The sequence below is a fragment of the Hoplias malabaricus genome, chromosome 11 (assembly GCF_029633855.1).
Source record: "Hoplias malabaricus isolate fHopMal1 chromosome 11, fHopMal1.hap1, whole genome shotgun sequence".
NCBI classification, from domain to species: domain Eukaryota; kingdom Metazoa; phylum Chordata; class Actinopteri; order Characiformes; family Erythrinidae; genus Hoplias; species Hoplias malabaricus.
The window spans coordinates 22,772,729-22,789,879 of record NC_089810.1 but is presented as its reverse complement, the minus strand read 5'-3'; the positions used below and the strand labels follow the sequence as shown (position 1 = coordinate 22,789,879).

Here is a 17,151-nt window from a genome sequence, read left to right as displayed (position 1 = left end):
CAAACGTTTGTTCAAGACAAGAAATCTCTGCAGTCAATTAGCAAAATAAGAAAAAATGAGGATTAAAGCTGTAAGGTGATTTATTTTTTTAGAAACCTGTCTGTAAGCCAGGCTTTTGTTTGTCTCTTTCTTTTTAAAATCAAACTGGGTAAAAAAAAAAAAAAAACCTGCATTCTGCCATCATGTCAATGGTCAATGGGAGTGATCAGAGCAGGTCTGAAAGTGGTGTTGTAGACAGACACGTAAGCAATCTAGTACTTTCTTATTATAACGAAGGCACAACTTTCATGTGATGATGTCATCTTACACAGTCTTCATTGTTACCGCACATCAGCTATTTGAGGGAGAGGTCTGAGTCAGTTTATAATGGAAATTATTAGAAGACCAAGAGTGGCCACCGTAGTATATTTAGCAGGATTGACTAACACCTCAACCCTTTTTGAGGAAATGCCCAAATGCCAGAGTCAGTGCAAGATCTCTACAGAGTACTTCTGTGTATTTTCTTACACAATTTATTTGTTAAACATAGCCATGTAAAACCTACGGCACATTTTATATGTTATAAATACATATGCACAGCAAACCAGATTTTCACATTTATTTAGTCACAATAGGCTTTAGCAAAAGAGACTAAAGAGAAAATTCCTATATATTTGAGTAAAGATGCATGGCTCCTAGTGACTCTTATGGCCTTAATTATGAATGTGTTTTCAGAGTTTATTTAAAATCGTTATACAGGAAATATTCGTTTCAAAACTTTACATTATTAAGCCTTTTTAACCAGTGTGAAAGCAGACAGGCAGCCAAGTACATATCTGATTTTTACATTTTAACAATAATCTTACTCCCTCACAATTGTATCAGACATGAAGGAAGCCAAGTGTCTCATAGTATTGTAAACCAGATATTTTCATTCAATCTTGTGGATACATAAGGCTTTGAATCTGAAGATTGTTTTACTGAAAGTACAGCTGTTAAGTCATAGAAAAAACAGCTGTAGTTTTAGCAAAACAATCTTCAGATTCTATGACTTACTCCTGGTAAATGAGCGACCTGTCATGGAAACTTATTACATGCTCAACAGAACATTACACAATTTTCAAAATCTACTTCATAATCTTCAATCTAGGTGATGAATGAATGTGTGTAAATGTTTGTCTATGATTTTCATCAAGATTTTATGTATAAAATGATCTGGCCTCAGACACAGGGTAATAGAAAAAGTTAACATGTTGTGTTTAGTAGTCAAGTCAAATTTATTTGTATAGCACTTTTTCTAACCGGATGGTTTCACAAAGCAGCTTTAGAAAAAATGAGAAATTAAACATTGTTTAAATGAATATCCCCAAGTGAGCAAGCCAAAGGAGACAGCGGCAAGGAAAAACTCCCTTGAAGCTGGAGGAAGAAAGGACACAAGACTCAGAAGGGGGGCCCATCCTCCTGGTTATATACAAAAGAGTTTAATGTAAAACTGCAGGTAGAAGGAACCTTGGAATCTACATAGGTCATGGAGGTCTTTAGTAAAGGTCTGTGCTGAAGCAGTCCCATTCAGGAGCTGCTGCATGGTGACATCAGAGACCACAAATGTGGTACGGAGGGCAGATAACTGGCCTCAAGGCAGGTGAGCAGGAGCATCCAGCAACAAGTCCATGAGTGTCACCCAGACAGGAGGGCAGTCATTAACTCAAAGGAAGTAAGGAGGTGGAATTAGTTAGAAAATATGAATATTGTTACAATATAGTTTCTAGTAAGAAGTTATTGAAACTGTTCAGGGATTTTATAAAACAACAAAAAAAACATTGCAAGTATTTACAGAAGTATTTTAGAATCAATACAACATTTAGTTGGAAGCCAGTACAACGCTGATGGAACTGAGCTGATATAATTAAATGTCTGGATTTACTTAAGAGACTGGCTGCAAAATTCTGAACTAGTTTACTTAGGTTCCACTTGAACATCCTGACAACAGCATGTCACAGTAATCTAACCTGGAAGTAATAAAAGTATCCACTAATTTTAACTTTTCAAGCCTCATGGAAGGAGTGATTCGGACTATGCTTTCTAATCTTTCTATGAGGATAGTGTGTTCTTTGTTATCAAAATGTATTTATTTATTTACTTTTACAAGTGCTGTCACTGTGCTATGATATGGCCTGAATCCAGATTAAAAATTTTCATAGCTGTGATTTCTATGTATATATAAACAGAGCTTTTGAGCTACAGCTTTTTTTTAAGGATCTAAGATATGAATGGCATGTTTAAAATATAATTTGACAGTTCAATGGGGTAAATCTTTCTTAATCAAATGTTTAATAATTTGTTCTAAGACTATCCTTTCAAGCACAATAGAAGACTTCAAGCTTGTCTCCATTTCTGTTTGACACCTATTTCACGTGAACTGGGGGAAATTAGTGTTTAGGTGGGAAGGCTTTAGGACAAGCTTTAGCCTTATTGCTATGCCACCCATTTGCCCCACTCTGAGAGCCCTAAAGCTATGTGATAAGAACAGAAATAACAGAATAACCAAGGCAAGCTAAAACAATTTATTCCAAACACACACAGTAAACAGGAACAGCAGAGCACAGAGCATCTATAAATATTAAACAGTATTGTAAATATTATTTCGGTAAAAGTACTGTAAATATTAGTATGGAAAGAAGGTTTGTGGTTTATTTCAATTGATTCCATTGTTGTTAGGGTATTTCCAGGGATTAAATGTTTCAATTTGTTTAAATACTTGCTTTAAACAAAATGTGAGTGTGAGTGTGATTTTAAAAAAAAATGTTTTTAACAAGATTCCCACATGCACTGATTATGAAAAGGAACTGCAAGAGAATTCCCTGTCACAGTTATATCCTAAAATATAGCGTGGATTATTGTAATGTTGTAAGTTTGTTTTACCTGTTTGCACACTGTCATAAATCACTGTTGCAATTGTGCAGTACTGTAGGAGAACTCTGACTCCTGCCAATAGTAGCTGTAAGGGTAAACCCCAGTTCCCACTCAGTGTAGAGGATGTAGTTAGTCACTGGTTTTGTTGATACTTGCGAGCACATATTGCGTTATACTGACGTAGCCATAAACAACTAATCAGTACAATGCTCAGCGTCAGTCAGAATTCCTCTTAACAATAAGGGTTACAGGCCCGTGATGTAAGTTTGTATATTATTTTTCACCAATTCCATTTCAGTTTTAGATTTCATAATCGAATGATGACTCACTCCCTCCCACCGCTGTAAACTACTCTGGCTACATATCTTGAAATTCTGGAGTTTATACTTACACACTTGAAGTTGACTTTACTTCCTTTGCTTGATTTCATCATTTTTGCAACGTCACACACCAGCAATCACTGGCAGCATGACAACATGTGGGTGTGTTTGTGTATTTATGCAAGTTATTTTCCTCATGCAGAAAAGGTGTGGAGAGGACATCACCTTGTTGTTTAATTAACTACTGAATATTCCATAGAACTTACAAAATGTTATGTCGCAGTTAAAAAATTACATAGATGTTATGAATTATCCGAATTTACACTGAATAATCACTGCATTTGCAACAGGTGGAATTTACACTCCATTTTAACAGACCCTCTCACTCTAGTTCTACATTTACAGACCATAGTTCCACATAGGAGGAATGTTTTTTGATGTAAATCATTTCACTGCTTGACTGAGAACAAAGTATGTGTTCATAATCCAGTGATCGGTAATTTATATGAAAATACACTGCTCCTGACTAATGTAAACTTCCTGGATGTAAATACATTTGTGAGAAAACCTCTTTGTTTTACAAAGTATTATATGCCAGAATAAATAAAGCCAGAGTGTCATAATGTTGCAGGTAATGATCTCAGTGTTGAAATCCTACAATTTTTTTCAGAGGGTAATATTGCTGATGCTAAGACTGATTGCTGTTGGAAGAAAGTTGTAAAGGGGATCCTATGATGACTGTCATTTAATATGCAGATTTAGATTTGTGCTCAATATTCTATTCATCATTTTCTTTGAAAAAGTGTTGGAATTGTTTGGAAATGAGCCTAGTACTTACTATTATATTAAACACAGTCATAAGGAAGCTTAACAGTGCACACATTCTAAACAAATAAACAAGACCGTAAGCCAGGGTCTTGATCTAGGGTCCTGTTTTCAAATTGGGTTAATAGTTAAGTCTACTTCATATCTGATATTTAAACCTTACATAATTTAACTTTATTATTTCCTGGTACACTGGTTGAGTGTGTACCTGTATATCCAGATATGCATCATAGATGAGATCCATGCTCTTTCTGGTTCTGATTTAGTGTTGCTAGAATTCTTATGTTCACTGAAGAGAGTTCACTGAGAGTTATGACTCAGCTGACAGCAACTACCTCTTGATCTCTGTATATTTCTCTAACCTAAACTTGCCTCAGTGTGAAAGTTCCAATATATAAATATATAAATGAATTTGTTAGAAAATCCCCAAGTTTTAAATAATATTTAAATAAAAGTGGCTTAGAAATAAAGCCAGACAGTCAGAACTTTCATAATTGAAAAGTTGTCAGGGCCTGATTCCAAATGGGGTTGATATTTCAATGTTCTTCATATTAGCTTGGCATTTTTAACTTCACTATTTCCTGGTACACCGGTGTAATGTGTGCACTGGTGCATTCAGGTATGCATCATACATGTGAACTTACTCTTTCAGGTACTGATTTAGTATTGTTACAATATATAGGAGAGTCACAGAAGGTGGGGGCGGGATTATGACTTGGCTGACAGCAATTGGTTCTTGATCTCTGAATTTTTCCTCTGCCTTGACCCTTCCCCTAAGGCAAAGTTTCCACATAGTTTCGTTTCTGAAATATGCTGAGCATACTTGACTTCTGGAGGTATGTGTTTGATGTGTGTGTTTCCACCCTGAGGGTAGAATGGCAGAATGCTTTTTAAGACATTTGAATCTAAACAAATTTCAGACTTTCAAATTATTACTTACATTTTCCATTCCGTACACATGTGGATCATTCCATGTCCACTTACCATGGACCCGTAATGTCACATGTTTAGCAAAGCAGGTCACTTATAAGCCTTTGCAGAAGACTCTTTGCAGAAGTTATTGTCTCAGAAAACTTTGTAGAAGAAAGAAAAGCATTCTTAATTTTCATTTATTGTCTGTAACTGCTAATCCAGTTCGTTATCGCTGTGGGTCCAGAGCCCACCCAGAATTACTGGGTGCAGGGCAGGAACACACCTTAGACCAGGTATCAGTCCATTACAGGGCATCTTCATTTTGCTTGAATAAAATAAGGAAATGACACATGCTCAGGAGTCTCAAACCCTTGAAACCCTTATTTTTATTTTTAGCAAATTTTATTTAGTAGAATTTGAAAGATGGACGTGTAGATCACAGCATTTTCTACTCTGTGTTTGTTACGGTTTAGTTCAGTGAAATACAAAGTTTTACATGAATGAGTATGCAAATCCCTGATGTTACCTTGCAGGCATACATGCCAAACAAACTTCTCAACAGAGGCTAGAAGAGTTTGGAATATTGGACACCTCTGGCATGAAATGAACAATTTCTAATTATGCCTTTTTTTTTTATATATATATACAGCAGCAGGTAGTGTCGCAGTCACACAGCTCCAGGGATCTGGAGGTTGGGAGTTTGAGTCCCGCTCCAGGTGACTGTCTGTGAGGAGTTTGAGGTGTTCTCCCCGTGTCTGTGTGGGTTTCCTCTGGGTGCTCCTGTTTCCTCCCACAGTCCAAAAACACATGTTGGTTGGTGGATTGGAGACTCTAAAGTGTCCGTAGGTGTTAGTGTGTGTGTCGCCCTGTGAAGAACTGGCGCCTCCTCCATGGCATGTTCCAGGTAGGCTCCGGACCCTGATTTGGAAAAGCTGTTTCAGACAATGAATACAATTTTTAAGGTTTTTTATTTATATTATTCCTAGAAGTGCAAATAAGATCAGTTTGACATGTGTAACGATTATGAAAAAGGAGTATTATCTAGATTCAATAATGGTTCCTGTAATTTTTCCCGCTTAATCATCCTTAGATTTTTAAATTATTAGACTTGTTTTTGTAAAACCAACTATTTGTTGACTTTGAGTGATACCAGTGCCCTCTGTAATGTGTTCGTGTACTTTACCTAAATGTGGAGTCAAGTGTGTTTACTGTATTTTGTCCTTTAATAGTAATCATTTTCTTCTTCCTTGAATTAATTACAGTTTAAAAAACCCCAAAAGCTTTATACCTGAAGAGGAAATTAAATTTCATAGGGGATCACTTACCTTTCTAAATATAGCCTGCTATAACCTGCTATTTTTAGCCCTAGGGCTTTTACTGTTGCATCACCATAGAGGAATTTCTCTCAAGCACGTGACCGCTTTCACAGTCAGGCTTTTTGTCTGACAGACCTACAAAATGAAAGTTCCCCATCGTTTCAGGTTACACTGTGTTTTTTGTTCTCCCCTTACATACTAGCTTAATGAATAACTTCAACTCATTCTGTTGATGTGTACTTACTCCTTTGAAATATTTTTAGGAATTTAGATGAATATATGTGTATTCCAAATTAGTACTTTTACAGAAAAAGGGAAAAAAATGTAAAAAGATTTTATTCCAAGTAATTTTGAAGCATTTTGATTGGTCCATTCATCATGACATTCATCATGTGAATGACTGCTGCTGTGTTCAAATGATGTAGTAAATTAAATAATCCATAAAATTGAGATACATGTTTTTAATTGGACAACAACAATATAATTTATGTCCTAAAAAATGAAAAAAGGCAAGGCCTCAGGTTATACTACCTTTCTGTGATTCTTTTCACTTCAATTAAAGGAGAAATACCATTAGTTTATATAAGGAAAATCCCTACATATTATGGAATGCCCTTTTTTTTTTAATCTAATTACAGTATCTTCCCCTAAGTAAAAGCTGCCACTTTTTCCTACTCTTTTTTTTTGGCAAGAGATTTCAATCAGATAAGCCAAGCTCTATTACCAGCACTCATGTTTCTGTTCTCTCTGACATGTATTCATTGTTAACTGACATAATTAAACAAGGAAGATTATAATTGCTTGGCAATCATGTCATGCTCTTGGAAGGGTGCCCTACTGAAACTAGCATTATTATTTGGCTCTGTCCGGCTTTTTCCATGTATATTTGGCTATGTGAAGATGTCAGTTTACCTGAAGTGTGTATATCGATACTGTTGGAGTATCTGCACTGGTCTATCTTCCCATCATGTAATACAGACAAAATATTAGGCATATTGAAAAGCACCTTTACAAATAGAAGATGACTGTATTTCAGAAAAGCACAAGCTATTCAGTCAGTTACATACACGTGGTATTAGAGAAAGCCACTATTGACATTGCACCTGCTTTTGACACATGCGTTTTTGGATGTTATTATTAATTCCAGGCTTTGTGACCCTTGAAGGGAAGTCACCACTGAACAGTACTACAGTTGAACTTTTGTTGTAGCTGTGATTCCATTACACTTGTTTTGTTATCACCATCTACCTTGGTACAACAGGTGCATTCCAACAGAAGGAATGTCAAAATACAAGTGTGTTTGACTACGACTAACAAGTATGCTCCACGAGGAAAGAACCAAGTTTTTTCGAAAAAATCAACACTGGTATGAAAATATGTCATAATGATGAAAGATACAATCAGTGAAGTGTTGCACTACAGAGTGGTGTTTTTTAGAAAATTCATCTATCAACAATAATATAGGAGAACCACTAATGACACATTATAATTGCTATCTAGTTTTAGTTTTGGATGCAGAGAGCAGGACTGAATGTACATGTGTCTCTTTGCCCCCTTTGTTAGGGCCAAAAACCACAAGGGAACCTGCTTGTTTTTGACTGGCCAAAGCACACTAGTTTGTTTATGATAAATGGTATAGGGAGTTTGAGTCTAAGGTTACAAGATGTCACTCACATTTGTATGATTTGAGAATATGTTCTTGATATTGAATTATTTCAGAACCTACTTAACACCGTTTTTAAAAACAGATTTTTGTAAAAACAAATTCTACATTTTTTTTTACAATTTTTTATTTTTAAGTTTTCATTGAATGTATGGTTTTGATTAATTTGATTTAGTATATACAAGAGTTTGTAATTATCTTAAACATCACATTGTGTGTGGATGTAAATATAAGGCAAACCCATTTTTTAACTCACTTTATTGCCGCCTCTATAATAAGTTCATTTTAATATTTTGCAAATTCATGGAAAAATTGCAAAAAAAAAATGTTCCTTGCATATGAGGTCTTTCCTCTCTGCTATTGGTGGATTAATGTGTTTAATCATGTGTCAGGTGTTTGTGTTTTATGAGAGAATTTGCATGGATCCACTCTGGTTAAACAGACAGAACAGAGCTCTCTCTGTGTTGGTGAGTGTGTGTGTGGGGGGCGGGGGAGGTGTGTGTACCCTATGTGGGCGTTCTGATGGACTCTTTCTGGGGAAAATCACAGGTCTCTCCTGACCATCCAAAGGATTGGCATAAAGAGCTTTTGTTGACTTTTTGTTTACAAAGTTAAAGTTTGTTAATTTGTTCAGTCATATAACCTTTGACATTTAGACTCAGGGAATTCCTAAATCTTCCTTTCCATTTATGATGGAGTATTATCCAAGTGTTCAGAAAACAGATTATAGTTGCTTCTTTAAAAGTAATTTGATATTTACTTTAGTGGCAGACACCATATTCTGTATAATAGTATGACTGTTGTTGTGTTTTGTGGTGTTATATTTATTATATTTGCATTTATTCAATTTTATGACCTACACAGCTACACTGTGATACTTATGATGAAGAAACATTGCAAAAATTGTATGATTAAACAACGGGACATTAAATGGTTGCTTTGGTTTCATCAGGTGACACTAAATGGAGAAGTGAGTTTGTAACTCTAACAATGCATGCATAGTTCACGTGGAATTTCAGTTCTGTCATAGATCACTGTGAACATAAAGAATGAAATTAGTGAATATATTCAGTTGTGGATTAAGTGAAACCTAAAGTCAATCTTTTGCAGAAGATGGTGTGACTCCGTTAAGAATATTTTAAACTGTAAACTGTAAAATCCCAGGCTTGTTACTTCCTACATGTTAATTATTAAATGATTTGGAAGTTTTGACTATTAAGGAGGCCTCTCAATGGTTAATATCATTTTTCAGTTGTGGAGTGCTATGTAAAATCTTTCATGATGTCACATTTATTCAAGATGTGTCACTGACTAAACCACTGATACTCTATTATATCACAATAACATCTTGTGCAAGACTTAGTAGTGGTGTTGTTGAAATAGTTTAGACACACGGACTTACTACACCTGTAAATATCCATAAGGAAATACACTTCAATAGTTCAATAAGAGAGCAGGAAAGTTATACACAGTTGTAGGTGGTTTCACACTCCTGGCCTTTCCTATGCAAAATGGTAAATGGCACAAGTCATGAAATGCAATGCTTTGTTAGCTTCTCTTCTTTTGAATAAAACTTTCCCTTGTCCCCTGCTGCCCTTAATTGATGGTTATATGTTTCTTTTGGGACTCTTCATAGGAGTATGGTTTTCAGATTCCTTGTTGCGTACTGAACTAATATTATACATATTACATTCTGGAGGTCAGAGACCTTGGCTGATAAAGGCAGTAAGTTAGTGTTTGTTGGTGGATATGTTAGAAGACAATGCTAATACCACTGTTTACACACCTCTGCTGACTGGAAAAATAAACTCCTATGACAAAATTTTTCTCCATTTAATTAAGCACTGTTGGGAGTTTTATCTACAGATTTTGCTGCATCCAAAAGGAATTGAATTACACTTTGAGCAAGATGCAGATTTACTGAAATCTTGTATAGCGCTTGTAAGATTGATGGTCATTGTTCATTGGTGGTATCCAATGAACAATATGTAACACTATGTAACACTAATTTTAACACCCTATAGACTACTCCAGTCCCTTTCACATCACATTTATGCACCATGAGAGGGATCTTCAAAGCCATATGTATCCCACAAGGACATTGAATCCTGCATACTCCACAATGTCTGCAACATGAAATTTTCTAAGCTACATTTCTGCACTAGTCCAACAGAAACTGGTACTTCCCTGGAGAAGAAACGAGACAAACATCCCCTTTAGCAAAAAAATTGTGATAGAGATCAATAGCTAGTAAACAACCTTCACATATAAGGTAATGTACTAGGGCAAAAATCCACACAGAAGTCCAACATGTACATTTTAGTTTTTTCCTACAGACATGTGCATGCTGCCAGTGGTTAGGCATCTGTTAACAAGGATTTCCTACCAGAGAGAAACTATCCTTTGTCAGCAGTTTCACTTCCTTAAACATCCACCGCAGAATAAATAAATCAGTAAATAATTTAAAATATAATCTCAACAATGCACAATTTATTTATTTTTTGTTTCATATTTTCATATATTCAGCTGATATATCTACTGTAATATAACTGTTTGACAAAACCCTCTGATTAATATAGGGTCAAAGAAATATCAATAATTACTCATAATGAAAATAATAAAAAGTAAAGCATACAGTAATAAAGAAAAAAGAAAGATGAAACATAAATAAATAAACATTAGTTTTTATAATTTTCATTATTTATTGTGATGTAGATGTTATTATTGAAACTTTTCCAGTTTTATTTACCAGTCCTCTTTAATAAGTACCTATTGAATGATTTAGTAATTATTTTATTTTTCATTTCAGATGCAGTCCTCCGTAAATGTGAACACCTGCTCATTAGTTCTGTGTCATACACGTCACTCTAACTCAAAGGTACTGAATATTTGTTCTCATTCCAGAAAACACTGTTTCACATCCTAGTGGAGTGGTCTCCTCTAGAAGACATTTGCCATTGGGTTACAGCAGTTTGTAAACAACTGCTGTAACTGACAAGTTATTGAAAATGTTAAATTCTTTAAGTATAGCCTACAACATATTGTTAATACTACATATTGATCATATATTAGCATCACATTACAATAGTTTGCTTATGTACAAAAAGTTGGGAAAAGTTGGGAAATTTCATCAAATACAACAGAAATAGTATCTGATTTATTACCATGTGCCACCTTGTGAGTGTATTGCAAGCATCAACTTGTAATTCTGTTTATATTTATAAAATACAATCAAGTTGTTCAGTGAAATGAATTGGAAATGTTTTCTTTGTGTTTTTGTCATTAAAATAAAAATGTATTGCATTTTACCAAAAACCCAAACCTTTTCAGGAAATGCCTACTTTAGACTAATTTTATTACATATAACAGTGATTACAGACTTCAGAACATCAGTGTATTTTAAAGGTTAGTTGTCCAAAGTAGGTACCTTAATACTCAATGTCTGAATACAAAATCACACTGTGAGTTGTGCAGATTGTGCACACTAATTGTGGTCAGTTTAAAAAAATCCCCCTGTTCAAAAATGTGACATCATTTATCATGACCTTTCTTAATTTTCTTAATAAATATATTTACTGAAATTAGGAACTTATGTTATGGAACTGGTGGTTATGTTTAATGAAACATATTCTCTCTTGTATCTTTGTTTTGAAATTGAATTGTTATTAAAAATGGGAAAACCCAGGGAGACATGAACACATGTGAAGCTGATGTCACACACAGTGTATGTGGTCATGCACAAATTAAATTAGGCCATCATCCACCCCTTCCTCTCCCACACCTCCACTCATAAGATATTCATGCATGTGTTGAAAGTAAGAAAATGCTTTTCCCTTAAGTCCCCACTCTATTAACATGTGATGCCTACTGTAGAATATGATTCTGAGAGGTGGATTCAGCCCTCAAAAACCGAAATTGTTAACCTGGATAATGAAATGAATGAGTTCACAGAATGTGCTTCATTTAAATAGGATTTTCTCTCTTTTTTTTAAACAAGATGTGAAGTACAGTAAAACTCAGGGGCCACCCTGTCAGTCAAACAATCATTATCTTAATCACGTTTCCACATTAGGAAAAAAAATAGAAGATGTTTTATGTAAAAAGTTTATGCCTCTACAACTAGATACAAAATCAAAAATTTGGATATTATCAGGTTCACCACTTACCCTTATTGGGTAATTCAGCTATAAATTGTCTTTTTCCACACTTCAAAAGTCTTAAGAGGGTCTCGCAGTCCATGTAATTCCAGTGGGAACTGTAGACCAAAGACCATAATACATCTCCTTGGAAATTAAATGATTGGAGGTCTCTGAGTTTTGCATGGTACTATATACTTTGCAATGCTTATTTTTGTTTACAGTGTCTTCTGGTAAAATTGTACTTTTTGTGTGTCATAGACTTGTGACACTCTGCCATAAGGAGGAATTTTGTGTTTCTTAAGTGCAATGTCTTATCACTTTTTGATTATCTATTTATCAGACTGACTACTTATTTTAAATGAATTTCCACATAAAAACATATGTGTTACTCCAAGAGACAGAGATAAGATTGTTCTGACTTGTTGGAAAACCCTATCACCAGTGCTGTCACATACTCCCAGAACAAAAATCAAGATGATCAAGTGATGATGAACTTAGTGTGATGGAGCATGTGCTATTGTACTTCAAATTTGTGTCATTAGAGCTTCGATAAGACACTAACAACTGACCACATATACACCTACAGCAAAAGACAAGACCAAAACAAGAATCTACTGCTGTGATGTAGTATCATTTGCACTATTAGCTGAGCGATGGTTAGTCAGGGACCACTCCCAGGATTCTGGAAATATCTAAAAATAAAAATAATTAATTAATAATGACTGATAATGGAAATAACAGATAATCAATGCTACCTGTCATTATTAGTGCGTCCTCCCTATTTACTTTTTGTAATGCATATTTTAATGCAAACAATGGCTCTTTATGAGACTTGTTGCATATTTAAACTTGTTGTGTCAGAATACCTTATGCACAAAACTTATCATTTCCTTGAGGAAAGCATGTTGGAAAGCACAGGACTTTTTATAAGATATGAGAAATCAGAAAGTAAAGCATGTAGGACCTTGAAGGCTTTTGTTAAGGCGGTCATAAAAGTGATGGTGTGTATCTGGGGAATATGTTGGAGGCACAATGTAGAGTGGATATTTACAAGAGAATGAGATGGGTAAGGGTCTGAGAGGGCCAAGTGAGGCTCAGAGCAGCTCTGACAGAACCGGTTAAGACACAACAAATTGATCAGAATAAAATACAAAGTTTTGTTTTTAAATATACTTCATAGATTCACCTGACGATTGGCATGGATGCCTCAAATTATTAAATGTTTTACTGTAAAATTTATTAAAATATACCTGAGTACCAAGGGTGGCACAAAAGGACCAGAGTACCCAGTGATGACAGTGCAGTCGCTGCCAGGAGAACTGTTGACAACAGCTACTACACTGTGGTCAGGGGAATTTCTGTTTTGGTTGAACTGTCCCATCTAACACTCCATAAAAGCTTTTAAATTATGTTAAGGATGGAATTCATGAGCGTGTTCGTGGTAGGAATTTTGTGGTGATAGTTGCTGATTCTAATCCTGACAAGAGAATACCTTCTCAGTGCATGCATTACTTATATATAGATTATTTCTGAGTTCATTGTAAACAAAATGTAGCACTGCCGGGTCGATCTGAGGCCCCTGTTAAACAGCAATTACCCCCACGGAAGAGAGGAAACTCAGCTCGAGGTTTCTGTTTACACCTTTACTCTTTTACGTTTACCCCAAAAAACTGTGAAGTACGCAAAACGACGATACTATTTGAAGCCTTTCTTGGTTATAGTGTCGACTGACACTTGGGGTCTTCCGACATAAAAAAAATAAAGATGGCGTGTTGTTTGTCAGAATTCAGGAATAATCCTTCATCACAAACACAGAACAGAGCAGCTGCTTTCTTGGCTTTACATCGTTAAAACCCTTGGGGAAGAGGAAGCACAAAGGGAAGCACTATATTAATTTCCATTTCCTCATTCATGGAACGGATTTTCCCAAGAGCTCTCTATAAAACGATGCTCAGGTGTGAAATGTTCATTGCTCGATTTCAGACTCAAACTAAACCAGACACTTCTAACCATCTAATCATGAAGGTGAGTACAGTAGAACCTGCACTGGAAAGATGGACATCTATCTATCTATCTATCTGTTTATTTATTTTATTATTATTATTATTATTGACTGCTATTCACACTAGAGCTTTGTCGTGTCTAACTGTGCTCTCTTTCTTGTCCAGTCTCCTCTGATTCTGGGAGTACTGCTCGTTCTCCTGTCAGTAACTTTGGCTCATCACAAGGACAAATTGACCTCGTGTCTTCCGGAGGATGTGCTGATGAAGCGCGTGGAGAAGCTGAGGCAGCGCTCACTTCACGCGGAGCAGATCACTGGGCGCGTCGCCACCGAACTCAGCTGCTCGGAGTTCAGCCGCACAGACTTCTCCTCAGAGCTCAGGAACCGATCTCTGTCCCCATGGAGGATTGTGTAAGTCTCTCCTTTCTGAACATTATCACTTCATCCACAATGAGCATCACTTTATTAACACAGTAACTACATCCAGTTGGATAATGCTTAAAGGCATATGGTACTTTAACGTGCACACCATAGTGATCTGACAAGCCAATTCATCAAATAACTATCACTCCAAATGTTATTGAAATTTATATATTTTTTTACCATTTGCTACCATTACCATCATTTATTCCAAAGATATACAATCCGATTCGTTTATGATACAGAATGAATTACTTAGTACCAGACTAGTATCTTCAGCATCTAAGCAGTTCCTCCTAGACCCAATGAACATGACTGCTGATTGGCTGGGTTAATTACCTTCAGTTAGCATATTATCAATCTCATCTTTGCATCTCAGACATGAAGCCCTTTCTTGAGTATTAACACCAACAATCTGGGTTTTTGAACATTTATTATATGTAACGTTTCAAAATCAAGTGTGAAAATCGATTCCTTATAAATACAAAAAATAAAAAAGGTCCTCCTGCCCTGCCCTGTCTCAGCTTTCCTCAGCACCTGCTACTGCTCATGAAGGGTCACTCTGGCGTGTTGAGGAGGCTACTGGTTGAAACTGTACAGGGCAGGAGATCCTGGCTTAGAGCACTGTATGGTGGTTAGTTTGACTGTGGATTATGGGTCAGCTTGATCATGCATCCATAAATAGACTGTACTTTATTAATTAATTTATTTATAAACTGCCCTTTATTTACAGAACTCACACTGACACTTCCATGATCCCACAAACATATGACGTGGCAGAGTGCCTGTGTTCAGGCTGCATCATTAATGGGGAGGAAAACACAGACTACAACTCGGTCCCTGTGACGAGATCTGTTTTGTTTCTGAAGAAGGTCCCATGTACGACTGATCCACAAAAATATTCCTTAGACTATGAATACAAAACACTACCTGTTGCATGTACCTGTGTGGTGCCAAAACAGTGACCTCTTGTAGAGGCTAACATTTACCAAGACAAAAATAGTAGAGACTTGTCTCATATATTGGTTGTGTTTGTTTTAAAATGCAAAATATTTTATTTCTTAAGTAACTGTTATATATGCTTATGTTTAATATAAGATAGTAAAACTTCCATTTATATGGAAACTTCCAATAATGCACCTGTATCTGTACTCATGCATACACTACTGTTTATTTATATGATAATTTATTGAGTATTTATTTAAATTATTTTTTATTGTGTTTAAATTTTTCTTTGATTGATAATTTATTATTTTTTATTTGACTTAATATATTATGACTTATATATAGTGTTACAAAAGGTATGATGAGTTAGAACACTGGATGGTATGATAATAAATATCATATTTGTTGCTGTTGTCAAAATAAAATCACGTATCTCCATTTTTTGTCAGTTTTTACATCATTAGAACACAGCAGCTGTCCTTCACATGGTGTGAAAACATCATGATGAATGGACCCATAGAAATGCTCAGAAATTATTGGTATTAAATCTTTTTACACTGACTTCCATTTAAAGTTAAGAAGGGTCTCTTCTTTCTTTCTTCTTATAATAAGTTACTCTTTTGGAGATACGTGTTTTTCTCTCGACATCAAAAATATTTTGTCTCAAATTGTGAAAGCAGAATCTGCTGGTTGTGTGTTGTTCATTATACAAATACTTTATTTTAAATGAAATAAAGTGATGCTCTTGACATCTCTCAATGTTTTATTTTTATACATGATACAAGAAATTATTTTCACACAGATAATGACAATGCTGACAATTCATATTATAACTAATGGCGTTTATTCTGAATAAGTAGAGGAAAAATATATGAAAACACTCAATTTTGAGAATAAAAAAAGAATCACCCCGTTATAGGCATTCTTAAATACAACATACCTAGACATGCAAAAATCTCATATTATAAAGATTATTTTACTTTAATTTATCTGAGGTTTGGTTCAAGAAGCCAGAATTTCCAGCTACCGAAACTATAGTGAAATATTTGTGATTTGTTGCTGTATTTTCGCCATTGGTAATGCTTTGGCTCAGAGGAGAAGAAGTGCTTTTGTCGCCCCCTGTTGTTTCTATTTTACATTTTAAACTTTCTAGAGAGTCATGCTAGATTACAAGCTACACACAACATAGACGCAGATAAAATAAAACAGATAAGTTTCCTCAGTGCTAGACTGTATTTATGCCCAACACGGAGAGAGAGGATTCACTGTCCATCCCCGAATTGCCTTCCTGTCCGATTTGGACTGCGCACGCCGATTTCTCACACATTTCTCATCCTATCCTAATTTTAACAGAGCCGATAAAAAGTCACGCGCATCCCACTGAAGGCACACATTCATTCACACGAAACGCACTGATGACTACACTTTCTTTTTGTTGTATTCCTAAAGGAACATTATCTTGGCTCCGTCTAGTTCTCTTTTCTCCTTTGTTTTTCTCCAGAACGTTTCAATCAGTCAACACAATGTGTCACAACAGAATTCGTCCAAAACGTTCTGTACAAAATCCCCTGATAGTGGATTTTGTTTTCGTGGAGAACACACGCTTAAAAATAAAGGTATTACAAAAGGTTTTTTGAACGATGCCACAGAAGAACCACTTGTGTGATGAAACTTTTAAAGGTTAAAAAGTCCAACACTCGGTCTTAAGGCTCCTTAC

At 35.5% G+C, this 17,151-nt stretch overlaps 1 protein-coding gene across 1 annotated transcript; it reads left to right on the top strand.

The window, feature by feature from the left end:
* The first annotated feature begins 14,014 nt into the window (after positions 1–14,014).
* On the top strand, positions 14,015–15,478 carry il17c (interleukin 17c). The gene is made up of 3 exons (XM_066684461.1): positions 14,015–14,092; positions 14,197–14,480; positions 15,223–15,478. Exons 1-3 carry the CDS (start codon positions 14,015–14,017, stop codon positions 15,452–15,454), a joined length of 594 nt encoding a protein of 197 aa, XP_066540558.1. The 3' UTR covers positions 15,455–15,478.
* The last annotated feature ends 1,673 nt before the right edge of the window (positions 15,479–17,151 follow it).